Source organism: Drosophila miranda (assembly GCF_003369915.1).
Source record: "Drosophila miranda strain MSH22 chromosome Y unlocalized genomic scaffold, D.miranda_PacBio2.1 Contig_Y1_pilon, whole genome shotgun sequence".
Taxonomy (NCBI): Eukaryota; Metazoa; Arthropoda; class Insecta; order Diptera; family Drosophilidae; genus Drosophila; species Drosophila miranda.
Window position 1 is genome coordinate 6992555 of NW_022881603.1, and position 24092 is coordinate 7016646.

At 45.1% G+C, this 24092-nt stretch overlaps 2 protein-coding genes and 3 pseudogenes across 2 annotated transcripts; 2 read left to right on the plus strand and 3 right to left on the minus strand.

Moving 5' to 3' along the window:
• The first annotated feature begins 5467 nt into the window (after positions 1-5467).
• Positions 5468-12683, plus strand: LOC117189828. The gene is made up of 7 exons (XM_033394892.1): positions 5468-6434; positions 6502-6806; positions 6869-7393; positions 7458-7548; positions 8191-8999; positions 9061-9428; positions 11407-12683. Exons 1-7 carry the CDS (start codon positions 5597-5599, stop codon positions 12236-12238), a joined length of 3768 nt encoding a protein of 1255 aa, XP_033250783.1. The 5' UTR covers positions 5468-5596; the 3' UTR covers positions 12239-12683.
• LOC117190068 lies at positions 9493-11194 on the minus strand (annotated as a pseudogene).
• A 1650-nt stretch (positions 12684-14333) lies between the features above and the next one.
• On the minus strand, positions 14334-17251 carry LOC117189829 (annotated as a pseudogene).
• LOC117189830 (ankyrin repeat and LEM domain-containing protein 1-like) lies at positions 15522-16540 on the minus strand. The gene is made up of 2 exons (XM_033394893.1): positions 15671-16540; positions 15522-15614 (listed from the first exon to the last, which is right to left on the minus strand). Exon 1 carries the CDS (start codon positions 16474-16476, stop codon positions 15706-15708), a length of 771 nt encoding a protein of 256 aa, XP_033250784.1. The 5' UTR covers positions 16477-16540; the 3' UTR covers positions 15522-15614; positions 15671-15705.
• Positions 17252-17466: 215 nt separating the features above from the next.
• LOC108157984 lies at positions 17467-19361 on the plus strand (annotated as a pseudogene).
• Positions 19362-24092: the final 4731 nt, after the last annotated feature.

A 24092-nucleotide genomic window follows, 5' to 3' on the forward strand; every position in this document is an offset into this window, starting at 1 on the left:
AAAATCATGGAAGACACGCATGAGCTAGGAAATACGGCGCCAAGCGCAGACGAGACTATGCAGGCAGACATTTTTGCAGTCCCGGTTGAGCGCGAGATTGAAAGAGACAACCGTAGTGCACAACACGCAGTAAAAGCGGCGCCAGAAGAATATGGTGAAAATGTGCAGAAGGCTCGAGAAGCATTCATGTTGCGACAAGACAACGCTTGTTTGAAATTGACCATGCGATCAGATGAATACGAAGAAGAATCGCGCCGTTTGCAGCAGTTGGAACAATTGTACGTTTCTCGCAAGCGCTTAGCTGATCTCAAATTAAGCATATTGAAAACGGAGAAAGAGGCTATGGAGTTGGAAACGCCGAGAGATTGCATCGACTTGACACACATTGAGGCGTTGATGCGTCCATTTTCTGGAGATGACGACCATGCTGTAACCAGTTGGATAAGTAACTTTGAGGACATTATGAATTTCCATGGTGTATCCGAGTACAAATGCTGGATATTAGCGAAGCGGCTGCTATGCGGATCGGCGAAGGCGTACATCGACCATGTGGCGCCTTTGACTTGGCAATTGATGCGAGCAGAATTGCTCAACGTCTTTGAGCAGAAAGTGACAGCGTGGGACATTGGAAAGCGACTGGAGGCACGGAAAATTGCAAATAATGAAAGCGCATTGCAATATTTCGTAGCAATGTGCAGCATAGCGTCGCAAGCAGACATGGCCACGAGCGATGTGGTCAAATTCATCGTAGAGGGACTGCAGGACAAGACGGGCATGGCAGCATCCATGCTATATTGCAGCACACTCAACGAGTTGCGTGACAAGATGGTCACCTATGATAAGGTCAGAAGAGCTCCTGGCGTCGTAGCAATTCGTAGCGAAGGTATGACAAAGGGAAAACTAAATGTGAGTATGGCAGTTGGGCAGCAGCAAGGTGGTGGCGCAATGCGTTGCTACAACTGTCGGCAATTTGGGCACGTTATGAAGGAATGCAGTCAGCCAAAGAGACCGGATGGGGCATGTTTTAACTGTTGGAGTACCAGCCACCTATATTCGCAGTGCCCGAAACGAAAGATGGCCACTAGGGTAGCTGCAGTTCAAGATGAGGAGCGACCAGGAGAAAAAAACAACGACGATTTAGCGGCTGTCCAGTTAATCACTTTATGACTTCCGTTTGGTGTACAAAGAGGCGTCAGTATTTTTAGTCTATTTGATACAGGTAGCCCGGTAAGTTTTATTCATAAGTCTTTGATACCGAAGTCGGCTATAGTTGAAGCCTATAATGAAGTTAGGAAATACTATGGACTAGGAGGACAACCAATTCCCATATGGGGAAAATTTAAGTGCCATATTGAATTTTGCACAAAGAAATATATCGTTTTATTAAACATCGTAGATGATAACATGCTGCCTTTGCCGGTATTGTTGGGACGCGATGCCCTTAAAGTTATTGAAGTAAAATTAGTTCATAAGAAAAATATCAATGCGAAGCAACACACACCATTAAGCTCGTTGAAGCAAAAAGCTATTAGTTTAACCTGCGCGTCTTTATTCACCGAACGTAAAAATAATATTAACATAAGACTATATGATAAGTTAGATGGTAATCAATCAGAAAGAAGCGAGCTTATCAAACGTTCTAATCCATTTAAAAATCAGACACAAGAAAACTCAAGGAATGACAAAATGGCCATCGAGAATATGAATCAAGGCGACGAATTCAGTAACTTTTGTGCGTCGGTAGAGATTGATGAAGAGGAACATATTAACGTAGGTTTCGAATTTGGCCTCAGAAAAGTGTAGGGAAGTTATTAAGACATACTATTTACACAAAGAATTTGACTTTAAAGCACCACCAAAGTATCAGATGCAGATTCGTGTAACAGAAACAACACCATTTCATTGTACTCCTCAGGAGAACTTCGAATGTGTGTCGATTACCGTGGTCTGAACAAACGAATTGTTAAAGATAATTTCCCATTGCCCCTTATTGAGGACTGTCTTGAGTTTTTAGAAAACAATTGCTGTTTTTCCATTATAGATTTGAAAAGTGGGTATCATCAAATAGGCGTAGAAGAAAAATCAGTTCCGTATACATCGTTTGTGACACCGCAAGGACAGTATGAGTACTTGAGAATGCCCTTTGGGTTAAAAAATGGATCCGCTATTTTTCAGAGATTTATTTCGGAGCTCTTGAGAGACTTTATTAGGAACAAAAGCATTGTAGTGTACATGGATGATATATTAGTAGCGACTAAAACAGTTGAAGAACACATGGATATCTAAAAAAGTGTAGGTTTGTCAATCGAAACATCGATTTCCTGGGGTATAAAGTTAATCAAAACGGAATAGTTCCTAGTGATTCCCATATTGAGGCCTTGAAAAAATACCCAGTCCCTCAAAATGTAAAAGCACTGCACTCATGCTTGGGATTCTTTTCGTATTTTCGACGTTTCATGTTGTCATTTGCGACGACAGCTAAGCCCTTGGTGCAGTTGTTAAAAGAAGGTGGTCCGTTTCCCATGAATAGAGAACAGGTGAAGACGTTTGAAACTCTTAAGAATGCGTTGGCAAATCCTCCGGTATTAGCCATTTTTAGCCCAAATAGAGAAACGGAATTACATACAGACGCAAGTTCATACGGTTATGGCGCAATACTGATGCAAAGACAAGATGATGGGAAGATGCACCCTGTGTCCTATTATTCCGGCAAAACAACAGAAAGAGAATCACGTTATCATAGTTTCGAACTAGAGACATTGGCTATAATTTATGCATTGAGGCGTTTTAAAGCATATTTGGAGCATAGGTCCTTCAAAATAATCACGGATTGTAATTCGTTAGTACAGACGTTAACCAGAAAGTCAATTAGTCCTAAGATAGCACGGTGGTCCCTAGAGTTAGAGAACTATGATTACTCCATTATGCACAGACCTGGAGCCAGTATGGCGCACGTTGATGCGCTGAGCAGACAAGATCAAGTGACGAATATGTTAGAGGATGGTTATAGAGTCAAATACGGTTTAGAAAAGTCTAATTTAGAAAAAGATGAGAGTAGAAAGCAATATACAAGGAATAGTGTAAGTAGAGACAACCCTGGTAGTGAGCATAGAGGTACCGTAGAGAACCCTGTGATTAAGTGTAGAGAATTAAATATCAGTAGAGAGCGTAGTAGTACCGTACAGAACCCTGCGATTGAGTGTGGAGAATCAAGTGCAGTAGGAAGTAGATTGGGAAATAGGTGGAAGTCTGATGATAGAGAGAACCTTGGTAGTGATTGTAGAGATAACATAGAGAATAGTGAATATAGGGAAGAGGATGGATCGAAGATTGAAATTAGAGATTTGAGCCAATGTAGAAGAAGCGTTAACGATGTGGTGGGGGGAGTAAAGTACATTAGTAATAGGAATTCAGATAAAGAGAAAAAATGTGTTGAGGATACAGTAGAGAGGGACAAGTTAGAGTTTCAGGAGGAAAGATTACTAAAATCATTGATAGTTGGGGTAGTAGGTGCAACGCCAGAAGATGTTGATTTGATATTGCAAACAGAACAGATGCGAGACAAGGAAGTAGTTAGGATTCGAAAAATGGTAGAGGATGGAATTGAAGTAGATTTTGAAATGATAGATGGTATTGTTTACAAGAGGAGTTGTGAAAACAAACTATGTTTCTATGTACCAATGTGTATGGAAGAGCAGTTGATAAGGCGGTCACACGAAAAACTAGGACATCTGGCCGCAGAGAAGTGCGTGAGTGACCTTTTGAGGACCTACTGGTTTCCGTCAATTAGAAGTAAAGTGGCAAGGTTCATCAGAAACTGTCTACCGTGTATACTACACTCGATGCCTAAAACAATCCATAACAGAACGCTCCATAGTATCCCAAAGTCGTGTGTTCCTTTTCATACCCTACATGTTGATCATTTGGGTCCGTTGCCGAGTATTAGATCTAAGCGAAAACACCTCCTTGTGGTAATAGATTCATTCACTAAGTTTGTCAAATTGTTCCCGGTTAATAGTAGCAGCACGCGGGAAGCGAAGGATGCCTTAAGTAAATATTTTGATTTCTATAGTCGCCCTACTAGGATAATATCAGATCGTGGGACCTGTTTCACCTCGTTAGAGTTCTCTAGTTTTCTGCAGGAGAGAGGGATAGAGCACATTAAGGTAGCTACAGGTGCACCGCAGGCGAATGGCCAAGTGGAGCGGGTGAATCGTGTTCTTACTCCTATGTTAGGAAAACTGTCAGAGCCCCTTGAGCAAGCCGATTGGTATAGGTTGATGAGCAAGGTAGAGCACGCCATTAATAACTCCGTTAACAGCAGTACGAAAAAGACACCTAGCACATTGTTATTTGGAATACCCCAGAAAGGACCCGTTGTAGATGAATTAACCGAATACCTAGAGGAGAAGTTAGCGTCAGAACTTAGAGAGTTGGAAACTATAAGAGAAATAGCAAGTGAGAACATACGGTTGTCGCAGAAAAGAAATGAGAAGATGTATGCCCATAAACATAGAGCCCCATTAAAGTATGAACCTGGTGACTATGTAGCAGTCCGGCATGTGGACACAACACCGGGGATCAATAAGAAGTTCGCACCAAAGTATCGAGGACCGTACAGGATCAATAGAGTATTGGATAATGATCGTTATGAGGTTGTCGACATTGAGGACTGTCAGTTGACGCAAATGCCATTCCGAAGTATATTAGAACCAGCAAGGCTTAAACCCTGGGTAGAGTGTAAGGTTAAAACCATGGTCTCATGTTGTTAATCGATGAAATAGTATGTTAAGTAAGACAATACCGAATAAGAAATGTTTAACCAACTGTATGCCTTAGTGTGTAGATCGTGGGCGATCTGTAGTCAGGTTGCCCGAATGTAAGATATGAATATTAGTTTATAAGATTTGAATATTAGTTTAAGATTTACTCATCGATAATATTATAAGAAATACCAATGTACTCGATATATCGATACTTGTCCTCGACATCGATATGCGAACACACATTCATTCGAATACGACGATCAAGAAAGAAGAACATATAATAAAACCGTGCTATTAAAAGTTTACATTATATATGTTTCGTTCTTTTGAAAATGCGGTATTTTTTGAGATATGCGCAAAATAAACACTGCTTAGTATCGATAAGTGACTTTCGACTACTCCAATGATTATCCTTTGCGTTTTTTTGTTTTGACCTATTTCGTTAAAACCTTTTTTTATCCAAAATCCAATAAAAGCAAGTGTTGAATATAAACCAGACAATTATAAAATAGATTCACTAATCGGATAAAATTATGTGGGCATGGCTAAATATTCTATCTAGCTAGTAATATTTGATGGAATATTAAAATCGAGGAATATGTAAAATATAACTTGAATTAGTCAGTATATTTACGGTATATTTTGAAAATGAGACGGTATATTTCTGAGGGTGGGACCGTATATGCCATATACTACCCGCGGTCATACTGGCCACAGGTACACCCACGACAAAAAACCTAATCCAATACGGAAAATAATTTATTTTCGCTTAAAATTGATCTAAAAAACGCCATATCTTGGCCAGTGGTCGTGTTAAGTTAATCCCCAAGATGTCGCGTGTAACGAAAAGTGATATTTCGCTCGATATGGAGGTCTGGGTGGAGGAGATGTCGGAGGCGCAGTTGGCGTACTACGACAAAATCACAAACGAGCATTATGCTGTGAAAAATGCACTTAAGAGCGCCGTGAACGCCAATGAAGGAAAGGAACTGTTCAATGGCCAAGTGTTTCAAGCTTATTCGTTCAAGGGAAAAGTGCTGCAGGAGCTGAAAGAGGCCACCTTGCCTGGCTCCACGGGAAGAGGACGTGGCCGACCAAAACAGTCTTTAAATATTGCTTACTTGGAGTCATCCGACGACGGCGATGATGATGTTCCGTTGGCCAAGAGATTGGCCCTGTCCGCGGGTAAAAAGGCAGTGGCTGCTGGAACGTCTCCAAAGCTTGGAAAAAAAGCAGCCGCCGCCGCCGCTGCCGCATCCCCTAACAAAGCTTCGCCTCAACCCAAGGGCAGCAAAAGTGGCTCGAGTAGCAAATCTCCAAAAGACTCCAACAAAGATGGCGAATCTCCTCCTAAAAACTATCGCCCAGCTGAGGTCAACTCGGTGGGAGGTCTAGTTGTGGGCAGCACTGACGAAAGTAAGGATTCTAAAGACGTTAAGGATGGCAAGGACTTCAAAATGCAGGGAAAAACATATCCGTCTCTGGTGGTGCTGGCCAAACCGTTCCTTAAGATCAAAGACATGGCTGCAACACGCAGCAAGCTGGATTCCAAGGTTAAACTGGTTCTCATGCTGACTCCGAACAAGTTTTGCGAGTGGCTGCTCCAGGAGGGTCTTCTCAGATCTCAGCAGAATTGCATTAATCATCGAAATAGTGAACTGAAATTGGGTAAGTAGGATCAGTTGTGCATCACACCGAAAACTCTTCTCACTTTCACTTCTCCTTAAATCCCTAGGAATATACTCGGATGTATCGAAATTCCCCAATACCGGAGGCTATGTGTGGATTAGTGATTGCTGTCCTTTTCGCTTCGTTTCCGTCTTCAATAATTCAATATTCGAGGGAGCTTCGCATCCGCCCACATTTCTTTTAAAGCTTATCTACCATTGGGCCTGCCAGACCAGCATTCAGAATGTAGTCCAGTGGGTCAAGGTGGACAGTGTGTACATCAAGGGCATCTACACCTGGCTGAGAGCCATTTGCACTTTGGGCGTGCATCAGAAGTGCAAAAAGTTAGGAGGTCCCGGAAAGTTTGTGGAGGTAATGTACAAAATTATTCCCTTGATGTTTGCCCATTCACTGTTTGATGTTGTTCTTCCCAGGTGGGCGTCATATCGCTGGGAACCACCTCGCAAGATGGAGCTCAGCGTCAGGTTAAGGTCGAAGTGCTAGGTGTCTATGATTATGCAGACAAATCAATCCGATTGCGTGCAGTAGAGCCGATTATCGATGGAGATCGTAATTACAAGAAACGCTTCCAGGGCATCCTGGAGCCGCTTTCGCGTTGGGTCCACAAGGACAGTACTATTTGCATCGACCTGACGGTAGACAAGATCACCCTGGTCAGTTTGGGATTCAAGAATATTGTCCAGGCATCGGCCACAGACAACAAGGCCAAGCACAACAACTCGGCGGTGATGGAGTACTTGCGTAGAATCGTTCCTCGCATGTTCCAGAACACATTGTCGCTGCTCTCGCGTCAGATGATTCAGCAATTCCTGGACGAGCTTGTTTGGCGTGAATCGTTTGGAACGTATGCCCTTCAGGCCTTCAATAACATTATAATACACATAGCCGAGCAGACAAGAGTTACCACCACCGAGACAATCACTCAACGCCTGTATCAGGTAAGCAAAGTGGATCCATTTTATGGCACTAACACTTTTCTAATCCATCTCTTGTTCTGTTCAGGTGGCAACCAACCCTTTCAAAGACTGGAGCGTACTGCCGGCCAAATACAAGGAGACACCGGCCAATGCGGCACCCAAGCGCCTCAAGAAACGTTAGTAGTTTCGTAGTGTTCAATCGACTTGAATTTAATACAAGGCCGTTAATAGAATAATTCTAAGCAAAAGCGTTTGTCACTCCAAAGCAGTGGTCGTCGCCTGTCAAACAGTGGTCGTTTTTCCGTTGTCTTAGGCTTCGTATTCCCTGTTGTTTACACACAGAACCAAGCGGAAAATGTTATTGTATTGGCGCTCCGACCACTGATCCAAAGTAAAGTGTTTTCCTCTTTTTTACTTATTCAGTCATTGTCAGTGTTGAGCTCAGGAAAAGTTCTTATGACAACACCAAGTGTTGGATCTAGATACTCGCAAAAAACCCAGCACATAAGCTTATTTTATGGCATCTTTAATGTTAACTTATTTTAAACAACAGAGAACTAAACGAAAACCACTAAGTAAAATTGTCCAAAAACTTAAGAAATGGAAAGCCTTGCTAAAGCTATGTTTTTATTTGATTTATTTATAATTTGGAGTGATAAAACGCATACAGTTAATTTTATAATGTGGCTCCAGCCATGTGCTAACTTTATTTGATATTGAAAGTTGATCGGAAGTTAAGTTGTTTTGTTGTTGTTGTTTTTTGTTTGGCGAGTTTGATCCACATTGATAATTTACCCTTACCCTTTATCTGTGCGCAGCGATTAACGATGCTGATTATACCAGCTCCACCAAGGCGCCCAAGAAGGAAAAGAAAGAGAAAGATGTTGAGAAGGACATATTGCCAGCTGGCACCAAGAGGCGCGCGGTGAACACACCGCCACCGCCGCCACCAGCTACGAAGGGACCGGGAAGACCACCAGGCAAGGGCTCAGTCGAACACACGCCTTCAAAGCCAGTCGCACCTTCACCAACGGTGACAAAATCGGCGGCAAAGAAGCCAAAGGAGAAAGAAGAGAAACTTCCCGTGGTGGTCAAGAGAGAGGAGGACGACCTCAAGGGACTGGAGGAGCTGTACTACGGCATAAGCGATGGGATGGACGAATACTTTGAACAATTCCCTGACAACTCGCCCAGGGCCAATCCCCATGAGCTTACCAAGACAGTGGACTGCCCGATTTGCCTGAGCGAATCCTTTGACTCCAATGAGAAGCTGCAAACGCATTTGGTGTCGCACATCTCGTCCGATGGCAAGCAGCATCAGTTCCAGTGCCTGTTCTGCCTGGAGAAACATCCCACGGAGTCAGTGCTGGCCAAGCACAACCAGATCATGCATCCCACCGAGACCAAGACGGAGGGTTCGCCCTCCTACTATTGCCTCATTTGCCAGCAGCGGCACAATTCTCTGCATTTGCTAACGACCCATCTACAGAGGGTCCACAGCACCCTGGAGCTGCCCTATTGGTGCCAGTCCTGTGGCTACCGCTCGTCGTCCCATCGCGATCTTGTCAGGCATTTCTACGATGACCACAAGAACCAGAACTTCCTGCAGTGCCCTTACTGCTTGGACGTAAGTTCCATTCGTAAATAGCCTGTAAAGTAAAATATTTCATAGCTCTCATTCCTTGCAGATATTTTACTTTTCCATTCGCGGGTCTGTCAGCCAGTTGCACATCGAGCATTACTTCATGCACTTGAATGATCACGTCAACAAGCGGGATCCATCGTTGCGCTGTCAGAAGTGCTCGCTCAGCTTCCTGGAGAAGGGTGATCTGAAGCAGCATACGGTTCAGCATCATATCAGCATGACCAAGACCAACAGGCCGGTCCGTCTCTTGCTCAACACTTCGCTGCTGATTCCTCCACCAAAGGTGCGCACCCACCACAAGGAGCCGGCTCCCTTCTCCACCTACAAGCGACCGATATTCTTTGCGTTTCTGGAGGGCAAGACCTGTGCCGAGTGCAACACCGATTACGCCAGCGAGGAGACACATTACACGTCAGTATTAACCACATTCATTGCATGTATTTTATTTATTTTCAAAGAATGGCTGTACGGGGTCGGTAACATCGTTAGCGTTCGCAAGTGAAAGTCAAGACAGAGAGTAGCCAGACGAAGCCCAGGACACACCAACCAAATCGCAACGTGTCGACAGTCAGTGCTTGGAATCCGAGGACATTGTCCAGCAGACGCACATAGCCAGCCCGCATCGCATCGTTGAAGTCGGAGACAAGCCAGTGCTGCAGAAGCCCCGTGCCCTGAATCCTCATAATGAACATGCTGAGAGATGACTCCAGGTGGCAGTCGCTGCGCATCGGGTAGCCTATAATGGGCGAGCCCAGACAAGCCGAGGAGAGTCGATAGATCGGCTTGAAGGCGTACTGCTGCTGCATGGCGATAAAATCCCAGCGCTCCGTGGTGAATGGATATGCGTAGCTGCGATTGAAGCTGAGCAGGGCCGAGACCTGTTCGCTGGAATTAACGCCCACTATCAGGCGGGCCACTCTACTGACGAGACGCGGATGTACATGACGCAGAACTGTTTCGACCTCACACTCCTTGCGGTGAGGAAGCTATCCAACTGAAGGTTGTACCAGTTGGACAATACAAATCCCAAGATGGTCAGCTGCAGGAAAACTGTGAAGTATCGCAGAGAAGGACTGTCTATCCTTGCAGGCGAAGAGATATACAGTACACGGCTGACGGCGTCCAGAAAGCTCAACCCAACACGATGTTGCCAGCTCTTCCTGCCTATGTCGGGACGAACACAAAAAAGCACACCACTAATGTAGAACACTCCACCAGCAGCAGAAGCCAGCTTGATTGGTTGAGGGGCAGCAGTAGATACATGTGGCGGGGAATCTCGGTCCGTACCGGAACAATCAAACAGTTTTGTGTGACCATCAATGGATAGCTTCTGTCCCCAAAATCACTGGGGGATCTGATGTACGGATGCGCTGAAATCTCCAAGTGTCCTTCGATTATAAGATGCGCAATTCGGTCCATATTGACACTGCTCGTGGGGCCAAGATTCTCATGAGGATTAGTAATCTGCAGAGTGGCATTGTGGCGTTGCAAGTACTCCACAAAGGTGCGATAGGCGTAGCCTCGTATATGTCTCCGTCCTGTGTGGGGATCATGCACCACAAACACTCGCGGAATATCATTCTCCACTGAAGTGGACACAACATAGCCCTGGAAGTTGTTTGTAGTTGCTGGAAAGAGCGGAATCGAAGTGAAATTAATCTGAAAGAAGCGCACTGCCGGATAGGGAGTATAGGAATAGATTCGATCCTTATGCAGCACCAACACGTTTTGAAACTGCTGGTGCCAGAGCTTCTGGAATATGGCGTGTATCGCCTTGTACGAGCCACTTCGTTTTGAGCGCAAGACGACAATTAAGCGACCGCGACGCATCCTTTCAGAGCATTCCTAATGAGATCCAGGCGGCTGTGGCAGAAGAGCAAGCTAATGGCATTGTCCGCGTTCATGTTATAATGACCAAGGGGTCTCTGCTTTCGAGTTGGCGTAGACAAATCCACCGTGTGAATTGTGACTTCCATGGCTCGATGCAGCCAAGTTATCTGACTGTTGATATCATCCAGTTTTGTTCTGTGTTCCACGAAGATTGGCGAATTACTCCAGTGTTCCCGGGTAGCGATGACGCTTAGAACAGACCTCACTAAGGTCATGTTGGGACTGCCGTGGATCAACGCTGGCTGTGACCAGCTGAAGAGCAGCAATAATAACAGCCCGTTGCTCATTATGGTTGACTACGTTGTGGCTTTTGGGCGCGCCTGCGACGTCCTTATAACGCCGTAAATAATTGCTTTACTTGAATCTAATCAGGCTTTATTACCGATAGAAATCAGAGTAATAACGGGTGAATTGCAGGACTTGTTCCTAGGGGCTGAAAGGAGTCTATTTGAAACGTTATGTAGCCTGAAATTCAATGGCTCCCCTTCTCTCGTTACAGCGGGTGGCTGCACTGCGTGAAGTGCAATTATCAGACATGTTGCCAGCGGGTCCAGTTCCGGCACGGCGTGGACTGCAATGGAAACTTCGTGGACGCCATGGAGGTCAATCTGCCCCAGGAGATGCATTGCATCTGCGGCTTCGCTACCAGCAATGGCAACAAGATGGCGCAGCATTTGGCCAACTGTGGCCTGAGCACCTGCTACCCCAGTCTCGAGGCGGCAAATGAGAACGCCGTGAAGCGCAACATGCTGGACATGTTGGGTTTGGTTCGACGCGATGGGGATACGTCTGGCGAGGGTGCCGACATAAGTGAGACTGCGTACGATGCCACTGATGATCACGGCGAAATGCTGCAGACCCCAAGAGGGCAACACCTGCAGCAGCAGCAGCAGCAGAACCTAATGGAGGTCCAACAGACAGAGCCGGAGCCTCAGACAGAGCTTCAACAGAACTACTTGTCCGCATCTGTGGACCCCGAACCAGTGCCAGTCCTACCCGTGCAGCAGACCTTGCCGGCTCCCATTCAGTTCGGTGAAATGGAGGCGGCCCCGGTCCTGATTGATCCCCAGCATCAGGTACCGGCACCCACCGACTACGCTCAAGTGTCCGTGGTGCAGCAGCACCAGCAGCAGCAGTCGTATGGACTCGGTAACTATGGCCAAGGCGGCATATCCACCGACATTGACATGCCGCTTATTGCGGAGCTGTCCGAGCCCAATGCTCCACCCACGCCCCAGTTCTTGGGCGAAGTGCACACGCCCATGTTCGATGCAGTGGCCGCCGCCGAGCAGCAGCACTATCACGCCCAGCACCATCATCATCCCCAATGATATAGGCCACCCGGCAAGCTAAAATCACGCGACTACACAATTCATTGGCAGAATTACTAGACACACGATTTGCTTTTAAAAATCGTATTTTGACTTTTTTTTATCATAAAAACAGTTAAGATATTCAAAAATGAATCCCTTTAGTATCCTCTCGTATAATATCGCGAAGAGTGAAGTACATAGACACCCAGTTGAGACATTTTAGGGTAGGGCTTTAAGTTTGTTAGCATCTAATTTTGCATCTTTTTGCAGTAAAAATATACTTACATACTGGAAATAATCTCAGTTGCTTGAAGGAAACGTAACCACTCCTCTGCAATTCGATCTATCCTGAATAATTGAAATAGCTTGAACTTGACCTACAGTCTGGATATAAGAAAAATAATCATTTGTTAATTAAACAAAGAAATCGAACTTTCAATAAAAGTATATCACGCTATCCTTAGAATGTGCCTTTCCATTGTGTTGGACAATTTACGAATTAAGTTGTTAAAATAATCCCGTTAATGAGCTGTCGGTTTTTATACCCGATACTCAAAATGAGTATTGGGGTATATTAGATTTGTGGTAAAAGTGGATGTGTGTAACGTCCAGAAGGAATCGTTTCCGACCCCATAAAGTATATATATTCTTGATCAGCATCAATAGCCGAGTCGATTGGGCCCTGTCTGTCTGTCTGTCTGTCCGTCTGTCCGTCCGTCCGTCTGTCCGTCCCCTTCAGCGCCTAGTGCTCAAAGACTATAAGAGCTAGAGCAACGATGTTTTGGATCCAGACTTCTGTGATATGTCACTGCTACAAAAATATTTCAAAACTTCGCCCCGCCCAGCGGCAGAATGACCTTTACCAAAAAGGAGACAAGATTGATTAGAAGTTCGGGGTTCTTCAAAAGTGATATTTCTAATGCAACACATATCGAGGTTATATGTAGTAAGGTTATTTCTTAGATAGAACGCCCTGTGTTCAGCCGTAAGTGCTCGAATACGAATACCAATAAGGACAGCAGCCAACCGCCACCGAGGACAAACCAGCCAAGCCGCAAAGTGTCCACATCTAGGGCTTGGAATCCGAGGTCATTGTCCAACAGGCGCACATAGCCAGCCCGCATCGCATCGTTAAAGTCGGACACAAACCAGTGCTGCAGAAGCCCTGTGGCCTGAATCCTCATAATGAACATGCTGAGAGATGACTCCAGGTTTCAGTCGCTGCGCATCGGGTAGCCTATAATGGGCGAGCCCAGACAAGCCGAGGAGAATCGAAAGATCGGCTTGAAGGCATATTGCTGTTGTAGGGAAAAGAACTCCCAGCGCTCCAGGGTGAAGGGATACGCGTAGCTGCGATTGAAGCTGAGCAGGGCCGACTCCTGTTCACTGGAATTAACGCCCACCAACAGGCTGGCCACTTCATTGATGAGTTGGGGTTCTACGTGGAGAGCTAGCTTCGTAGTGCTTCACCAGAACCTGCTGTTGCTGCTCGATCAGGTCCTCCATGGTCTCCACTTGCTTACCCACGACCAATGCGGTGAGGAAGCTGTCCAACTGAATGTTGTACCAGCTGGTCAGAACAAATCCCAAGATCGTCAGCTGCCCGGGATTAATCCAGTAAAGTACGGCGCTGATGTAGAACACTCCCCCAAGAAGAAGCAACCAACTCCAGCGGTTGAGGGGCAGCAGTAGGTACATGTGACGCGGAATCTCGTTCCTCACGGGGACAATCAGACAGCCACCCCACGAAGATTGGCGTATTTTTCCAATTCTCCCGGCTAGCGATGACGCTCATAAGGGACCTCAGCAAACTCATGTTGTGGACGCCTTCGACAGGCTCCAGCCGGGAGGAAGTGCAGAGCAGGAGCAGAAGTATCAGCACTGTGCACATAGCGGGCTGGGACTGTTGTGATTTCTTGCAGCACAGAGGTCAGGCTTTTAAGGCAGCGAATAACCTTCATTAAATATAATCAGCCTTGATTAGTCTTATCAGTGATGAACATTGTGTGGATAATTCACTTGCTTCGAATTGGTCTCAACGCGGTATAGGGTGGCCTCTTATAATTGGGAACGTAATGTGCGCAGGGCAAGCTCTTAATCATTCGTGGTCCTACAAGTATACATTTTATTAAGATATACACTTTACATTTTCAGGTGATGATTGAAATATTGCACATCGGAGATAGACGAAACAGTTAAAACATTACTAGAAACAGAGACACACGGCATTAGGGCTTGGTTAAAAAACTAGGACTAATAAATTTAGACGGTTGGAATACTTTTACGCATGAATAGATTTGTGGAATTCTAGAATTGAGCCGATATCATTTCTGGCGCTGGCGCTGCTTTAATTGAAGCAGAACGGAGAGCACTAGGGCTGTGTCCAACTCTTGCTGACTGCCTCGCTCATTGTCCAGAGAAATTTTGACGGCGCGCTCATGGAAACGAGCCAGGACACGGGGCCGATAGTCTACAGAGAAAATACAATTCAAATAGGAAAGAAAAAAGAAGAAAATCAACACGCGAACTCACCCACACTGCCCGCCAGGGGATTGCCAGTGAGTCTAAGGGACTCCAGCAGTGGAAGATTAGCCACATAATCAACCTCTTCGAGATCTTCAATCTGATTGCAGCTCAGGTCTAGATTGACCAATGAAAGCAGCTTGCGCAGGCCTTTCAAGGACTTGAGCTTATTTTGAGCCAGCTCCAGTGTGACGAGATTTCCCATTGTCAGATGCCAGTCCACGCACTCGGCTATAAGATTTCCGGACAGAGAGAGCAGCTGTAGATGGGGAAGCTCGTCCAGGTTTTGTACAACCCGGATGCGATTCTGCTCGAGCACCAGGCGACGCAGTTTTGGTGCTGTCCTCACACTGCCATCGATTTGGGTGAGCAGATTGCCAGTCACATCGAGGTCAGTTAGCTCCTGCCACGCATCTGTGCTGATGAGGATACTGCCGTTTGTTGCGGAGGATGGACGGATGGCCTCAGGCAGGAGGCTCGGAACATCGCAGTACTTGTGCAAGTTATCGCAGAGCAGCACCTGGCATATGTTTTGTATAGTCGTGTTGTGAACACAGATTGTTTGTAACGTTGGCTTCAGGAGCTCAATGTCCACGATGTTCTCCGTGGACAGGGCCGAGAATTTGAGGGTTTTGAGATTTCGAAATGCATTCAGATTGAAGTTTAGCCTGTTCGGAATGATATTGCTTCGCCCAATGGGTACGTCCACTGTGTTGTAGTCCTGCGCATAGCTGGCATTATCCTTCACTGGCGTCACTACTAATGCCACGAGTTGTGTGCAGAAGTCCAGGACGTGCGAGAAGTCGTATTTTCCGTCACGATCCAGGTTCGGCGTGCAGGGAAGACTCAGACGCTCGCTAATGGCAAAGACCTGTGCATAAGGTAGATTATTCCATAAATAATATATGTAAATAGTATCTCAGCTACATTTCTTAGTATTAATCGCAATTTATATGTGTATATTAGGCTGCCTTTGCAACTGGATCCACAGATATCTGAGGATAAATTTCCCGCTCTTCTTTTGCAATGAACTTAGACATCAGCTTATAGAGTAAAGCGATTCCCAGAAGCATCCTCTGCGTTGGTGTATATTTGTTCTTAGCCGGACCGAAAAAAACACCCACTCGTCGATTTGTCAAATGGTTCATGCCCAGGGCATTAATCATGGAGGCCTCGCGGGTTTGCGCATCCGCGGAGGATATGCCGCGAAAGCCACGAATCAGCAGGATGCCGCGTTTCTGCTCCCAAATGGACAAAATTAACGCTAGTTTCGGATCCTTGGCCTGCTTGATGCTGTCAGGTGTGCCAAGAAGTTTCTCGGCTTGCAGAAAGTGGACAAATGGACGGATGCCCTTGCCCTTGCCTACATAGAAAATAGCTCTTAGGAAAGTGAACCAGACATCAATGCAGTGCATTCCTGGGGCCCGATTCGCAAGCTTGTTTGTTACGCGGGGATCCAGCAACAAATAGTTGAAATATTGCAGATCTGTATTCCCCTGTTCGCGATGCCATTTAATGTGGGGGGCGGCATACTTTGAGAGTTTTTTGATGCTCTGATAATTGTTCTCCGACTGCAGGGTCTGTTCCAGCTCAGGAGAGAAGTTTGTGTAGCGCCTATTTGCGATAGTGCCAAGGGAGTACTTGGCACCTCGAAAGAGGATAAAGTTACTGCCTAGTTTTTGCAGCTGCAAAGGCCAGCACGTGACTATATAAGTTAACAAAAATTTCGACATTTCAATAAATAAATATTACTAGTATATACTGTGTTCGATTTAAAGTGTGAATTATATCTGAAACATGAGCCTACATATGTACATATGTTGCAGGGATAGAAAAGTGAGATTTTTCTCACCTCCAATAACGACAGGTTGTATTCCTTTTTGGAACTGAGAAGCGCATCGCCGTCTCGTCGAATAACTTCGCAAGATCCTGCAGCAGATAGAAAATGTCGTATTTGTTGAAATCCAGGAATTCAGACAGAGCCCGCGGTAGTTCCGTGCGAAAATAGATAAGCAGCTCCTGAAATTAGGCTTCCAGTTGTTCGAGACGCTGCTCCAGAAACGCTGGCTGCTTATTACCCACAAGCTGCAACCGAGATCAACATGAATAGATATACGAGTATGTTTTGTTTTAAGGGGCGTACCGTTTTTGGGGGCAATAACTTTTTGCTGATTGCTATATCCTCCACCAGCTTATCATGGAGCTGGGCAAAGTCTCGATAGCGCCGCTCCACCATCCACTCCACCTTTGCCTCCCGCACTTTGATGTCATAGTAGGTGACCCCGCCGCTGGAGGTTTCATTCGTGTATTTCGGTATTGTCACCGTCGTCTCCTCGTTCTGGCGGTAATAGCAAGCCATCGCTGTCCTTTCCTCACAGATGTTTGACGCATTAAACACGTATTTCTAGGCTAAACATGCATTTAAACGCAATTTTCTAATTTATTGCAATTGTAGTTAATTAATTGGACAGCTGTTTACTGTTATCGATTAGAGATGAGCGAAAGTCACAAGCAAGTCACTGTCACTGCGGCATTAAATTGATAATCCCGACTTGCACTTAAGACTGGGCTTTGACAATTATTAAATGAAAATGTCAATAAATGTAATGAATCATTGGAGTTTGTAGTACTAGCGATGTTCACAGCTGCCAATTGGATCACTGACAACAAAAGTTGCTACTCCTCACCGCCTATCGATATATTCCTATCGGTGGCCCCTTTTGTTTATATTTGTACTTGTTGGCATTTGTTCTAAGAGCGAAATTAATCCAACGAAGCAATGCCACTGGCTGGGCCACCTGAGAAATAACTATTATATCTGAGATGAAAGGAGACGAGGGCTAAAAATGGCATTCCTGGGCGACTGTGTGATTGTATTTGTGTCGCAGGCAAGTGGTGGGAGATCTCATGTTGATGCCAACCATTGAAATTTCAATTGTTTTTATTTGTAGATGCTGTTTTTTGCCGGAGGATGGATGTTTTTCAACAAGGAACTCTTCAAGCACTATGAAATTCGCCACATATCCGTTCAGCTGATCTTCTCATCCACCTTCGCCCTGTCGGTGACCATGTTTGAGTTGATTATATTCGAGATCATCGGCGTTCTAGAGTCGAGTTCCCGGTACTTCCATTGGCGCTTGGGTCTCACGTTGCTACTGTTTATGGTGACGGCTGTGATACCGATCTATATCTGCCACTCTGTGATACACAGCATTTCCTTTTGTAAGTTGTCAGCATGCCCTCCAATATATACACGCTCCAAATCGCTGAATCTTCCTTAGCTCCCGACAAATTGGTGAGAATATTGACGACAATCTGCTGGTTTGTCTTTCTCTATGGCCTCTGGCGTATTGGTGAACCATTTCCACTGCTTAGTGCATCCCACGGCATATTTACCATTGAGCAGGGCGTTTCCCGGATCAGTGTCATTGGTGTCACTGTAATGGCCATACTGTCTGGATTTGGTGCCGTGAACTATCCCTACACCAGCATGACCTACTTTATCAAGTAATGTTAATCGTTTCTTATCATTGTGATGTACGTTTTATTTAATTTATTTATAATAATTATTTAATAACGTCGGCAGTGCACCGCACAAACAGCGGCGAAGGTGGGAACGCATTGACCATCAATCTGCGTTTAAATTAATTTCGTTGGTGATTTCCAGACATCAACCAACTAAAGCAAGAAGTCTACGGCTTGGAGGAGCTACTGCGCTCCGTCTTCCTGGAGTTGAATTCGCTGAAATACATGGAAGAGCGTCAGCGTTGGTCGGAAACGCTGAAGGGAAAGTACTTTAATGTGATTGGACACTTTTTCAGTGTCTACTGCGTCTATAAGATATTTATGGTAGGTCAACAAAAACATAGTTTAACATTTATATCGAAGTCTTTATTTACGTTTTTCCTCAATAGTGTTGCATCAATATCATATTCGACAGAGTGGGTCGCAAGGATCCCGTAACCCGTGGCCTGGAGATAGCCATCCATTGGTGCGGCTTTGACATAGACTTTGCCTTTTGGAACCAGCACATTTCGTTTTGGCTGGTTGGCTACATCGTGATCACCTCCATACGGGCCTGTTGCTAACCCTCAGGTGATAAAAGGTTAAGACTGTTTTTTTGTCTCTAACCTTTTCTATTTTGCAGTTCTTTTATCGCATTTCATCGAGTAAGTCGAGCAACATCATCGTGCTGATCCTGGGGCAGATCATGGGCATGTATTTCTGCTCCTCGGTGCTGCTAATGCGCATGAATATGCCAGCCGAGTATCGGGTGATCATCACCGAGGTTCTCGGCAATCTACACTTTAACTTCTATCATCGTTGGTTCGATGTCATATTCCTGGTCAGCGCCCTGACTACCACCATTGTGTTATATCTGTCTCGGAAGCCTGTTCCTTCGGATGACTCCGACTTACACTGAGAGAGGAGAGACAGATAGTCTCTCTATTAGGCGGAGAATTGTCTTAGAATAATTTAGTATAACTACGGCAATCTGAAAGTTGTTTAAATCAATGTATATACCAGTGTATATATTTAATTGAATATTATGAAACTATGTAACTTCACAATCAATGCACAAAAATCAAAGTTAAGTATATCTGTGTAAGAAAATTAAGTATCGAGTTGTTTCTCTTTATAAAACCATTTTAAGACGCTATAGTTGGGTTTAATTCTAATAATTGTATTGCCCTATCTGTATTGTACCGATTACCCAGTATTTTCAAGCTTTTCTAAGCTTTGGAGGCTTTCATTTGCAGCTTTGCTTTCTAGGTCTCTGGGTTGCTGGGTTACGCCGTGACATAAGGTTGTTGACTCAACATTGAGAGAGTCCAGTCCGCGCACCAACTTTGAGCGCATTTCAAATTACTGTTACGCTCCAATCCCATTGTTCCCAGGATCTTAACATAGTGCTCTATTGTTCCTTGAGGCAAGGCGAATAGAATTGTCTTGTTGGGTAATTGTGGTGGGGTGTGGGCTGTGCTGTGGTAGTATTGGGGTAGCTGAAAGGATAGGGCGGATAGAAACTTGACTGGACATTGCCAATGCTGTTCAAATATGAAATTCAATTAAAGAATATGAATATGTAAGACTGTAACAAGCAATTCCTTTGAGATATCCGCTTCTCTTTACTCCGAATTTCTTAGCTCTCCCAAACATTTCATTTCATTTCAATTTCTGTGAATTTGCACGCACCTGGGGCTCATCTTGAAAGAAAACATTCGAACCATATACATTCAGTTTCATAGGCTTCTACAGCAAACACTTCTGGTGTTGGAAAAACTTCCATAAAAAGCCCTTTCAATTAAAGGTGGACGACGTTTTGTATACGGCGTTGCCATACGTCCTCCCAAAAAAAACAGAAGCACATCAGCCATTGAATTTGCAACTGTTCCCGCTCCCAAGCCGATGGCCCAGCACAACCCACTCAGATGAGGAGCAACTTAATGGGCTATTCCGGGACCGCACATCGCTGGCTAAAAATGCCATTAAAATGTTGCGGCTGCCGCAGATCCAACTGGCGGAAAAAATACATTTCGAGTGTCATGAAACAAAAATGATTGAGGGGTTCTCATGGCGGGTTCCTCACGCCCTCACGGGTACTCGCCCACATGGATAGAGTCATTCGATGTCTCCCAGAGCTGTAATCATGTCGTTGTCAGAAGTGCAGGACATGAGTAGAATGTCGAGGAATCAATCTGCAGTAAATTCGATGGGTTTTATTTACAGAAAAACGGCTATGCTCGGCACCTACCTATCCATCGATTTCATCGATGCCCCCGCTGTCTCGAGGCTGGCTTCATGGCCATTATGCAAATGTGGCCAACAATTGATTAGAATTTTAGTGTGCCATTGCACATACGCCCCGTCCCTTATGCTTCGTATGCTTCGGCTCCCATAATTAACGCTGTATGCCATAGTCACGGTTGGCTAATTAGCATAAATTCAATTAGGTTTCTTGTTTGCGCCTTCGGTTGTCTCTGGAGCCTTGGAAGCCGCAGTCCACCCTTCACTCTCCTTCCCGCCTCCAATTTAGGGCACACTTGCGCTTCTGGCGGCTCTCGCCTCCACGTAGGGCGTGGCCATACTTAGCATATTTCCTGTTTGACATCTGACCTTTTGTTGTGCATTCACGGAATGTGTGAGCGTCAGATTCGCGCGCTGCCAAAGGTACTGCCACAGAAACGATTTGTGGCTGTGGCGGTTATCTGTCTCCGGCTCTGGCCCCGGGACAAAAGGCATTTGCATAAGCAGGGAGGCGTTTCTTCAGATTGCCGACGAATCTGTGACAAGTTATGCAATACGTCCTCTCGTAGGTTTTACGTATGTACGTTCCCATGGGAGATAAGTGTGATACGGATAATAGTACTTGGGGGACTGGTTACCAGGCGGATGAATTGATTCCGAAGTGGAGCCAACTCCTGCCTTAATGGCCATCGTTTGCCATTCGTTAACCTTTGGCTTTCGCTTCAGCCTCATTAAACCTCATCTACGGTGGGCGTCCGAGAGGCTCTACCTAGCAACCAACCAACTAATTAGGTTCCATCTCCACTTCGGGCTCTGCCCACGTCCTGGGCTGCTCATTACTGTAGGACTCCATATAATTAAAGCTCGGCCAGGAGCAAAGTGCAACAACAATCAAGGAATCAAGCCATCAAGGAATTCTGCAATTATTACATTGATTACCAGATGAATGCCATAAATGGCCGATACAGACCCGAAGGACCTTGGCCAATAAACAGAGGTGCTGAAGCTACAAACAGAAATGTTCAGTTCATTTTCCAGGATTACCTGGCCAATTTTCCAGGATTACCCGGCCATTCCACCTTTAAACTTTAAGCGGAATATTAAATATCTCAATACAGATTTGCAATCAAATTATTTGGTATATCATATTTAAATGGCCCGCAGTTCTCCCTCGGCAAAGGGAACTGATGGCAAGTCAATGGAAGTTGGCCAGCGAACCGGGGGATCGATGGGGGATTTTTAAACAGAAAATACTCGTAAATGCTACGATAATGTGCATGGTTCCCTGCCAGAGTGCATCCGTCCGAAATTGCTATAATTTTTCAGCTCCACAGCACAGCCACAGACACAGACACCCTGTTTTGGTAAAGTAATATAATTTTTTGTTGCTTTAGCCCTGATGTCCGTATAGTCTATTTTTTCCCAACTGGACCGAGCTGTGTGCAATCAACGTTTTTAATCATGATGCTGCTGATGGAGTGGCTGTGGTAGGAGGAACAACCTGGGCTCAGGGAAGAACTTAATTATTTTGCGTCGTTCTATATACTGTAAGCCATCCGATGTGATTGTGGGCCGAGTATGTATGTACATCTGTCATATTCGGTATATGGATGGAAGTACAGAGGTGTGTTAAGCTTACTTTTATGCGTCCAAGGCCGCCTTAAGCTTTCTCAAGCTATCGAACATACACCCCGAGCCATTCGCTGCAAGTGCCGCAGCCCGCCGCTCCTCGCTCTCCATCTGTGCCCCCACCCGCTTTTACTGGGCCAAGATTATTGCTCCATTTTGCGCCTCAAAGACTTTCCCCTCCACTAACGGCAAAGTTAGCCCGCCTGTGTGGAGGGAGGATGAGAGGTGAGAGGCTCATAAAAGTGTCATAAATGTTGATAAGACATGTTTGTCAAACCTCCTCGATTGCCCCGTGCACCTGCCCGAGCTGAGGGGAAAGAAATGATGTGCCAGGTTGTTTGTCTGGCAGATATGCTATAGATTACTTTATTACCCCTACAGCAAGTCATCTATAAGTTGCATACACAGTACTTGTATGTCTGTCGATTTATTAGCATAGCAATTTATGCGCCAGCCTAAGAGCAAAAGACATTTCTTTCGAATAAATGGCATTTTCCAGCAGCTTTCAGCAACTGTGTGGAGTCATCTCTCATCCGGCCCACAATGGCGGCCACTTCTCCAGTCCTCCGTCAGTGCAGAGGCCGCAACCCATGCAATCAGCACTCTAACTGGCCATTTGCTGGATGCCAGCCGGGCCGGGCATCGCCTCTAACACTGCCAATGATGGCCTCAATCAGAGCTGTCATAAACAACGACAATGTCGCCCGACAGTCCCCATGGCTATCCCATGGATCCAGTTGTCCATTGAGAGAGAGAGACAGAGGGAGATGCATAAGAGTGAGCGAATGAGAGCAATAGAGAGGGAGAAAGGAGTGACAGTTCCATCGGTTGATTCTTGTGTTTCTTTTGTGGAACCATCAATTGCCATTAATATGGAAATTATGCAAATTTAATTGACTTTTGCCGAGGCACACAAAGACCCATTGTAGTGTGATGTTGTTGTTTTACCCATCGCGAAGGTGTTGATATGCGATTATGCTATTATGTTTCGTGATGGAGATGTTAGAGAAACTTAAAGACGCTGGAAAGTGGAATTAAATAGTGTGTGAAATCCATAATGGAAGCCTTATTAAGCTTATGGAAGCTATAATCGTAAGATCCATGAATATTGGAGTTGCTCCACGCTTGCTTTTTCTCTTCCTTGACGTGTAAACCTACTGAAAAGAATCTTATATCAAACACAAATATTTTCCTCTATTTTTATACCCGATACTCAAAATGAGTATTGGGGTATATTAGATTTGTGGTAAAAGTGGATGTGTGTAACGTCCAGAAGGAATCGTTTCCGACCCCATAAAGTATATATATTCTTGATCAGCATCAAAAGCCGAGTCGATTGAGCCCTGTCTGTCTGTCCGTCTGTCCGTCCGTCCGTCCGTCCGTCCGTCCGTCCGTCCGTCCGTCCCCTTCAGCGCCTAGTGCTCAAAGACTATAAGAGCTAGAGCAACGATGTTTTGGATCCAGACTTCTGTGATATGTCACTGCTACAAAACTATTTCAAAACTTCGCCCCGCCCACTTCCGCCTCCACAAAGGACAAAAATCTGTGGCATCTACATTTTTAAAGATAGTATAAAACTAAAAACGCAGAATCGTAGAGGATGACTATATCTTCTAGAGTGCAAAATCTGAACCAGATCGTATAATTTTTATAGCCAGAATCAAGAAAACAATTTCATTCTTTCTCGCTCTGTCTCTCTCTAACACACAGGTTTCATGGTCGGTTTTGCCAATTGCAAAATATGAGTTCAAGGATCTCAGAACCTATAAGAGCCAGGGCAACCAAATTTGGTATCCACACTCCTGTGATATCGGACCTTGACCGTTTCGTGTCAAAATTTCGCCACACCCCCTTTCGCCCACGCAAAGGACGAAAATCTGGGGCATCCACAAATCTCAGAGACTATTAAGGCTAGAGTAACCAAATTTGGTATCCGCACTTCTGTTAGATCTCACTATAAAACGTATATCTC